The 8,747-nt window shown below is 39.0% G+C and overlaps 1 protein-coding gene across 4 annotated transcripts in view; it reads right to left on the bottom strand.

Annotated features, from left to right (window-relative positions):
• LOC124215386 (uncharacterized) overlaps positions 1 to 8,747 on the bottom strand; it is a 29,341-nt gene that overhangs the window by 6,508 nt on the left and 14,086 nt on the right. For 3 of the 4 annotated variants that reach the window (XM_046618735.2, XM_046618731.2, XM_046618733.2), the window contains 5 exons: positions 7,522 to 7,782; positions 3,059 to 3,369; positions 840 to 1,150; positions 376 to 559; positions 108 to 286 (listed from right to left, as the gene is read on the bottom strand). In XM_046618735.2, coding sequence (XP_046474691.1) covers positions 108 to 286; positions 376 to 559; positions 840 to 1,150; positions 3,059 to 3,369; positions 7,522 to 7,782 — 1,246 coding nt within the window. The remainder of the gene's footprint in view (positions 1 to 107; positions 287 to 375; positions 560 to 839; positions 1,151 to 3,058; positions 3,370 to 7,521; positions 7,783 to 8,747) is intronic. The other variant, XM_046618734.2, reaches the window with a different exon arrangement.

Raw genomic sequence — 8,747 nt, 5'->3', positions numbered from 1 at the left:
CTGAAATATTCCAAAAACCAAGCTTCACAACAGTAGTTTCGTTCGGCACGATCTAACATATTTGTCTTTGGTCTAAGTGATATATCACCCATGATAGATGACAATACCTTGAGTTTCGTGTTGGGCTGAAATCTGTTTGACTATTACTGCTTTCTGAGTCTGGTGTGTATGGTCTCACCATAGATTGCGGCGTGCAACTTCCATAACTACTTTTTCTTGATCTATCTTTTTCTGTGGAATGTTGTGTCGAAGCTCCGCTGTCTCTACGAATATGACTCCAGCAGTCCTATGATTAACAACATGTAAATTTCAGCAGTAGAAAATAAATTTCGCTCTTGGCCGAAAATTAATTTTTTGTGGAAATGTAATATTCACTTGAATTCTAGGTGGAGGCTCGCTACGATGGGTACAGTGACCAGAAGAGCCACCAGAATCTCTCGCTGTTGCTCCATGACTCAATTTGCTTGATCCTGAAGATTTCTGTGTTCGACCACCAGACGACAACACGCTACTTGCATCTCCACCTCCTGACCCCAAAGACCGTTTAATATGCCTAGAACTAAAATTCCAAGTCATCATTTTTTTTCTGAACAAAATGCAGCTGCTCAGGTAAAAATTCTCTATCCAAATTACTATCAATTTTGTTTTACACAGAATTCCTAGCAAGTGTGTATGTATGTTTATTTCCTGGTGAATCTTCCGAATTTTTTTGTATTTCTTGAAAGAAACTTAATGCCCTTATTGCGTAATAAGTTTGGAAATGTAAGAATTCTTGCATGTTTGATTTCTAGATAGTGATTCATAAAAATTTTTGTAATTAACTGATCGCTAAAGATCACCTTTGGTAGCAGCTGGCATCTCGTTTGAAGCTATGTTCCGAATAATCTGAGCTAGTTTCACAATCTGGGCAGTTATTAATCGTTTGTTGCTGCCCAGACGCTGATGGTTTAGAGGACGACTTTGATGACGAATGTGGAGATAGGGATGCACGACTTCTTGTACTGGTACAGTGAAGATCAGGAAGTGACTTATGACATACGGTTGTTTCAGCAGGCGACGAATTGCTTGATTTTTTTCCAGACCTTCCGGACGAATGGGAATGAGAATTGCTTCTACCAAATTTGAAGCAAATATCAAGTGGTACCCCATGCTAAAATTAATATACAAAAATAATATGCATACATTATTCTGTCTCGTTGGCATAGGCTTCACTCCAATATGTTGAGTAAAATCATGTAGATTCCTTTCACAATTATTGATTTCCTGTATACTAACAAGGAACACCAGTTTGGCGTCCACCTTTGAATTGGTTGCAACTCATGTACGTAGTAGAACATTGAAAACTAAACGATACGTATGTTTTTTTACCGGCAAAAAAACGGTTCCAAGCGGTTGAAAACGACTCTTAAAAACGGGCACCCAGCGGGATGATTTCTTGATGCGCTCGATGTATTCGAATGAAACAAAGCGCTTCTATCCAAGCCTGAGAATCCAACCCCATTGGGTTCCTATCTTTGGGAGCCGCTTTCACCCATTCAAACAGTTTTTACACTCATAAAACCTAACGCGTCTTTTGGTTTTCAATACATGAGCTGCAACGAAATCGGAGGCGAACAAAAAACTGTTGTTCCTTGTAAGTCATTCAATAAATAGAAAATTAATACCCAACAATTGGACGAAGATAAATTTGTTGCAGTCGAGATTATTTCTTGTTTCTGTAGTTGGCCTTGTAGTCAATTTCCAGTAACTGTTCAACAATAATTCACGAACGACTGCAAAGTACAACTTTAAAATAGAGTAAACGCATGACCGCTTGCAGATTTGATGGAGTGTAAGGAAGAAGGAGGTAATTCCCAATATATTGTTTTTAGCAGACATATCAGTGAAACTTTGATCATATTTCCATCTAATTGAAATTTCAACTCATAATAAAGTTTCAAAAAACAAGCATTATTCACTCGGTTTCAATCAATTACGTTCCACATGTGTTCAGATATTATTTAAAATAACGTCAAAAAAAGAGAATGTTCAACAAGTTCCTTGCATACATTCTTATAGAGTAGTGAGTTCGAAGGTTATTTTAACGAGCTTTCAATATAAGAAAACAAGTCGATTTGGTTCCTTTTCTTACATATCACCCCGTATTTCATGATAAAAATGACCATAACTTAAATGAGCAAATATGTACAGATGAGGAAGTAAAAGAAAATATGTTTAACAAAGAAGCGGAAAAAATTTACAAGGTAACGATTTTATCCTTTCATTTCAAATCTCCAATTACAACATATTTGTTGGTTAATTCGTCCCTCGAAATCGTGTAGGTATTTATCGTAAAAACGTAGCAACAATAAACTTAAATGTTGACACGATCGTCAATCCAGCGAATTGTTCCAATATAAATTTATAGGGAATATACGCTTTTATCGACTATCGAGGGTCGACCATCTTAAAGAAGAGTTGAAAATCTCCTAGTAGAAACTCACAGAATCGCGATACGTCTAACGTAGATACAACATTCATAGAACATGCATATCAGCTGTTATACCTATAACGTTTGGACAGCAGCCCAAACAGCTCCTACGTTCTGGTTAGTGAACCTATCATATCTCTTTGTGCCCCTATCAGTAGCAGACACCCAGCTTATTTCGTGCTCTATCTACCATCCCGTAGAATCGGTCAATTATTCTTTGACGACACACGAAATTACGGCCACTTCATCACGTACTCACTCGTGCACGTGCTCATACTATAATGTACGATCACTCTAGGATATGGCAATAGATCAATGTCTACACGCATATCGTAACAGCATCGTAGGTGTCGACATGTGAACGCTTCAAGTACCTGCACACGCGCCGTACATACTAACAGAAATTACCGGTATACCGGACTATATACGATATCCTGTTTCCTGCTTCCCGTATCCGGTGTCAATCCTGTTAAGCGAGGCGGTCAAGAAATTTATCGGCCTTCGAATGCACAGACGACGGACGATATTTATAACTCGCGGGATATCGATTCACCACTTCCTTAACATTGGAAAGTAAAAAATAATTACCAAGTTGCGGTCATCTTCTCTGCAGCTGACGGATGCCGGACCTCCGGGTGAATATCTGAACTTGTCTTCTCTTGTAGCTACTCTGTTCCCTTGAGCCAGTGGCGACGGTGGTGGTGCCGTATCGGGGAAGAAAACATTCTCTTTGCTGTCAGTGTTTAGAAGCCTTCTAAGCTTCGTTTGCAACTGGTCACTTCCGTTGCCACTGGGGGGACCGGATATTGTGCGTCTTTGAGGGACTGGGACTAGTCGAGGACTCTTCGGCGGCAACGTCGGCGGTGGCAGCGATCTTTGTGGGCTCAATAATCCGTCAGCTGGAAAAAGAATATTCAGGATGTTTAACCATCGTTACACTCGCAAAACTTGACGAAAATAAGAATCAATTTGTTACGTTTAACGAGGTATAAGATTGTCGTATTAAAAAAAAAAATTTCGACTGAATCTGTCATGTCAATTTTGTACAATTTAATTACACTTTCTATATCATACATTATTGTTATAATATATTGCCGTAATAAAAACGGTTGGGCAAATTTCAATTTCAAGCATTTCAAACTCAATGGTACCTAAACGAAAAAAAATTACACTGATTTACGCTGTTATGAATTATCTTTAATTTTTGGAGTTGATTCGAAATCCGTTGATGAATGTTTGACTAGTTCAACAGGGAGCCTGCGCAGAAAAAACGTTCCGCCGCCTAAAAAATTGGTGCTTTGACATGATAGTTTTGTAAATTGACGAGATGAATTACTTGCTAAATTTGCACAAGTGAACGATCATCTCTGTAATAAATTTAGTACACACACTTGAATTAATAGGAGTTCGAGGCCATGACATAGGAAAATGACAAGCTCATTTTGTAAAGCTGCATTTAGGCGTAATACTTCGTGAAATCTGGACCTATTTCTACACAACGTGGCATGGATTTTTGACGACGGAGGATTGAGAATTATACAAATCCAGATCGAAGAACTGTGTATCACAGCAAATTGAACAAAACAGAAGCTATGAAAGTGAATTTGAAACACGTTATATTGGCTATACTGTATTTCCAAAACGCGTCATTGGTGACGATAAAAGTAGAACCTTGTGCTTAACAGCTACAGTAAGGAACACCGAATGCTGAAGAGGTCATCACCACTGCAGGTGTTTTATCACTGTCGTGCCTGTTGTGCAAGGTGTAAGTACATAAGTACACAAGCATTATAATCAGGGTAGCAGTGTGCGGGGAACCAAAATCTCCGATTTTCGAACACGGGTTGGGGTCAGGGTTTTGGCAATCGCGAAATCTTTGGCTAGTCCGAAATTTTCGGGTACCTGACCAGAAAGTAACCCATTTTACCCGATCCAGATCCAGATCCAGATCCAGAGAATTTCAGTACCCGCACACCCCTACTGGTCAATAACAAAATTATTTCACGATGATGTGTCAATAATGCCGATATGACAGAATTCGAAAGTATATTTTTCGGTAAGCCTCTAGGCTGATTTTTTGAGAATAGAACCTCCAGAACTCACAATTCCAGACGGCTGTGGAATTGTCCTTCAGATTGTCGGGGATTTCGGAAATGACAGAAATCCGAAATTTTTTAAAATCTCTGTTCACTTTCAGAATCCCGGTATTTTTAGAGAAGTGAAAATAACCGTGACCATAATTATCAAAAACTCGGCAATTTTCGGCTAACTCGAGATTTTCGATAAGCTCGAAATTTTTCGGTAACTCTAGATTTTCGGGTACCCAAAATTTTTGGTTAATCCGAAATTTCCGAGTACCCAAAATTTTCAGGTATACGAACCGAAAGTAATCCATTTTACCCCACCTGACTCGACCCGAAGAATTTTGCTACCGCACATCGCTAAAGCAGGTAAAGATTCGCCTATGGGCTATTCCGCGTCAACCGGATCAGTCATCTCTCAGATATTTTTTTAATTTGGCATGTGGATTGTGTGGGACGAGTTAGATTTTTGTGCCAAAGCGCGAATCTCATAATGCAAAATTCGATTTTTTATTAACAATAACAAATTAGACTCCCATTTTTTTCAAAAATTCATAACTTCGGCAAAAAATTAGATACAATATATTTTTTTTTTTCAAATTACGCGGAAAGCTCCATAGAATTTAAAAAAAAATACGAAATGGTAAAAACAAGTTGTTATCAATTGTTTATTTAACAATTAATTTTTAAAGATTTTCAAAACAGTGACTGACACGATCAAAAAATTTTTTTAAAATTCTGACATGTTCCTTGAACTGTACTACAACCTGTGAATTAATTCCAGAGGGGTGTTTTTCTTCGTTTTCGAGTAAAAAATCATTAAAGGTGTCGATGCGCATGAAATTGCGGCCCGCCGAGTCTCTACGTAATGGCGGGCGGCCGGTTGCCGTCCACCGCTACACCGCGGTGGCGTCGCAGCGTTATTTTAGAGTCGTTTTCACGATGTAGGACATGATTGAAGAATCTGAAAAAAATACTGTACCTTCACAAGGCCTGCTCAAAGCGATAAGTGAAGTTTCAGGAATGTGTTTTTCACCGTTTTTTTATTACAGAGATTCAAAATAACGGTTACACACCATGAGAGTGCACATAAATGATAATAATTACATAACTTGCTACTTATTTTAAAATAAAAACACATTCTTGAAACTTCACTTATCGCTTTGAGCAGGCCTTGTGAAGGTACAGTATTTTTTTCAGATTCTTCAATCATGTCCTACATCGTGAAAATGACTCTAAAATAACGCTGCGACGCCACCGCGGTGTAGCGGTGGACGGCAACCGGCCGCCCGCCATTACGTAGAGACTCGGCGGGCCGCAATTTCATGCGCATCGACACCTTTAATGATTTTTTACTCGAAAACGAGGAAAAACACCCCTCTGGAATTAATTCACAGGTTGTAGTACAGTTCAAGGAACATGTCAGAATTTTAAAAAAATTTTTTGATCGTGTCAGTCACTGTTTTGAAAATCTTTGAAAAATTAATTGTTAAATAAACAATTGATAACAACTTGTTTTTACCATTTCGTATTTTTTTTTAAATTCTATGGAGCTTTCCGCGTAATTTGAAAAAAAAAAATATATTGTATCTAATTTTTTGCCGAAGTTATGAATTTTTGAAAAAAATGGGAGTCTAATTTGTTATTGTTAATAAAAAATCGAATTTTGCATTATGAGATTCGCGCTTTGGCACAAAAATCTAACTCGTCCCACACAATCCACATGCCAAATTAAAAAAATATCTGAGAGATGACTGATCCGGTTGACGCGGAATAGCCCCTATGCATTGAGTTCTCTGTACTGGAGTACACTCTTATTGTCAAGTACAAAATTCAAGATTTAGTTTAAGACATCGCTCCTACCAGTACCACTTCATATTTCAGAGATACGTGATACATACGACGTTAATTGATGTGGGGAAAAAAAAACCAAGAAATTTGTTGGGGTCGATAATTTCTGGGATCGAGATTGTGATCAGAATTGAAAAAGCATGACAAGACTCGTAGTTTCATTCGAGATGACAAGAGTACATTTAATCACCACGTGCCGTGAATGTTATCGTTTCATACCTCATTGTATACAAGAGATCACAACGTATGACAGGACATCGATTTTATTGTCTGATGTCGTAATGGGAAATCTGGCGGTATTCGTGGTACATAAGAGACGCATACTCGAGATTTCGATTATAAGCTTACTGCGGCATATGTCGTTATAAGCAAGTGCTAATTGAAGATGAGTTATTGATGAAACGATAAATGATAGTTGTTTTATAACAATTACATATCAGATGAACCTACGTAATATAGACAAGTCGAAGACATACGTGACACTATGTCCACCGATTTTCCCCCATATATTTACCTACACACGCGTACATGTATAATACGTGCATTGCCACCGACGCATGGCTAATTCCAAGCCTGCCAGTACAACCGATCGGTTTATTTACGCGTAACCACCGCATGCTGCGTTATATAGTCTCCCAGCTGCCGTTTGTATATACATATACACACAGGAAGAGACCCTGGCATATCAGTTGACAGTACAAACAGCAGCCTTATACCAGTTGGCTCGAAGAGAGCCAATTCCTTTTTATGGATCTCCGCCACATTCTTTTTTTTATCAATGCTTTTACTCGAGTTAACATTATCACACGTTCACGCTAAAGCAACTCCCTTTTTTACGTAAATATTCTCACCTTACACGTTCTGGATGATTACATGCATTGAAATCCGTATTTTTCTCACTCACTTTCAGATTATTCCAAAACCAAAATTCTATGAAATTTTTTTCTTCACCGCAACAAGTTGCGAGCTTAAAATTGGACGTGAGTTATAGAAGTGAGTTCTCGAATCACCCACTCTGGGATTCAGATAAAACTTGATGACTCAAAATCATCCTTTGTACACTACAATGAAATGTCATGTACGTAACAAGGAAGTAGGTTGTATGAAATAATGGCTTACGTCTATCCTGGTCGTGACAATTAGACCAACAACACGGGGGTGTCAGCGGTGTTGGAAGTTGTGGAGAAGTTGGTTGAATGGTACAGGTTCCGGCGTTGCTACACTTCCGCAAAAGTCGCGGTGGTGCCCCGGGCGCGGTTAACTGTGAAACTTGAAGGTGACCGCTGTTTTTCAGCTCCTGTTTCCTATCCAAAACCGTTTCGCTCTTCACGTAAAACGCCTTGGACTCTTGAAGCAGCTCTACGGCGCTTTTCCTCTTTCCTACATATAAGTGGAAAAATCAATCATACAAGACATTCAGCGCTTTTCCTCTTTCCTACACATATGAGCGGAAAAAAAACAATAAAATAAGACATTCAGCGCTGAATTGGTACTGTCAACATAGAACCGAACTTGCGTAGACGACCGAGGATTTTCCCACATCATATCAGAACCATGACTCAAAACGCTTCTCGTTATTACAAGGATAGTTTGTCGCACTAAACAATGCCACTAAACTAAAATAGAAACACAAGGCACGTCTTTGTGTCCCGTTTTCTCCATGCAGCCTAGGAATCCACCCAGCTAGAATTTAGGGGTTCTGGGAACAGCAAGGGGTGTGACAGATTGTTTATGTCACTCCGTTGGTATATCTGTCCGTCTGCGATTCAAATGTACACGCATTGCACGATACATCATCATTTTGAAAGCAAAGCTGTCGCTAAATGTGTCACCCTCCGTGATATGAGGTTCCTGCAGATAAGAATTCCGGTGAAAATTAATGTCGGTAAATATTTTGGAGGCTTATTTCTAGAACGGAGGAAGTCTGTCGAATCATTCGTGCAAATTTGTCTAGGTCGCGGGTATCTATTTATGAATATAGATAGGCGAGGAAAATGTGTATAGGCACATGTAACCGTTAACCAGGTTTTGTGCCGGACATTTTCCTCGAGAGGTCGTGGGTCAACGATAAGAAACGGTTGATAACCTAACTTGGACGGAAGGGTATTAAATGATAATCAGATACATTTACTTGGGGCGTACAATACTTCGATAAGTGTACATACACAACTAATTTTCATGCCAGAACCACAGACTATGGTTACCCAGGAGTCGAGATATTTAAGGTCATACCACGCAGTATTTCAGAAAAGTGTAATGCAGCTTGAATATTTCAAGATCTCACTAAAAGGCAAATTAAAATCTTAAGAAAGCCATGCCATAGCGGGGTGGGGGTAAGAAATCAG

This window comes from Neodiprion pinetum, chromosome 3, assembly GCF_021155775.2.
Source record: "Neodiprion pinetum isolate iyNeoPine1 chromosome 3, iyNeoPine1.2, whole genome shotgun sequence".
In the NCBI taxonomy this organism is placed as follows: Eukaryota; Metazoa; Arthropoda; class Insecta; order Hymenoptera; family Diprionidae; genus Neodiprion; species Neodiprion pinetum.
This window is presented reverse-complemented; position numbering and strand designations above follow the sequence as displayed.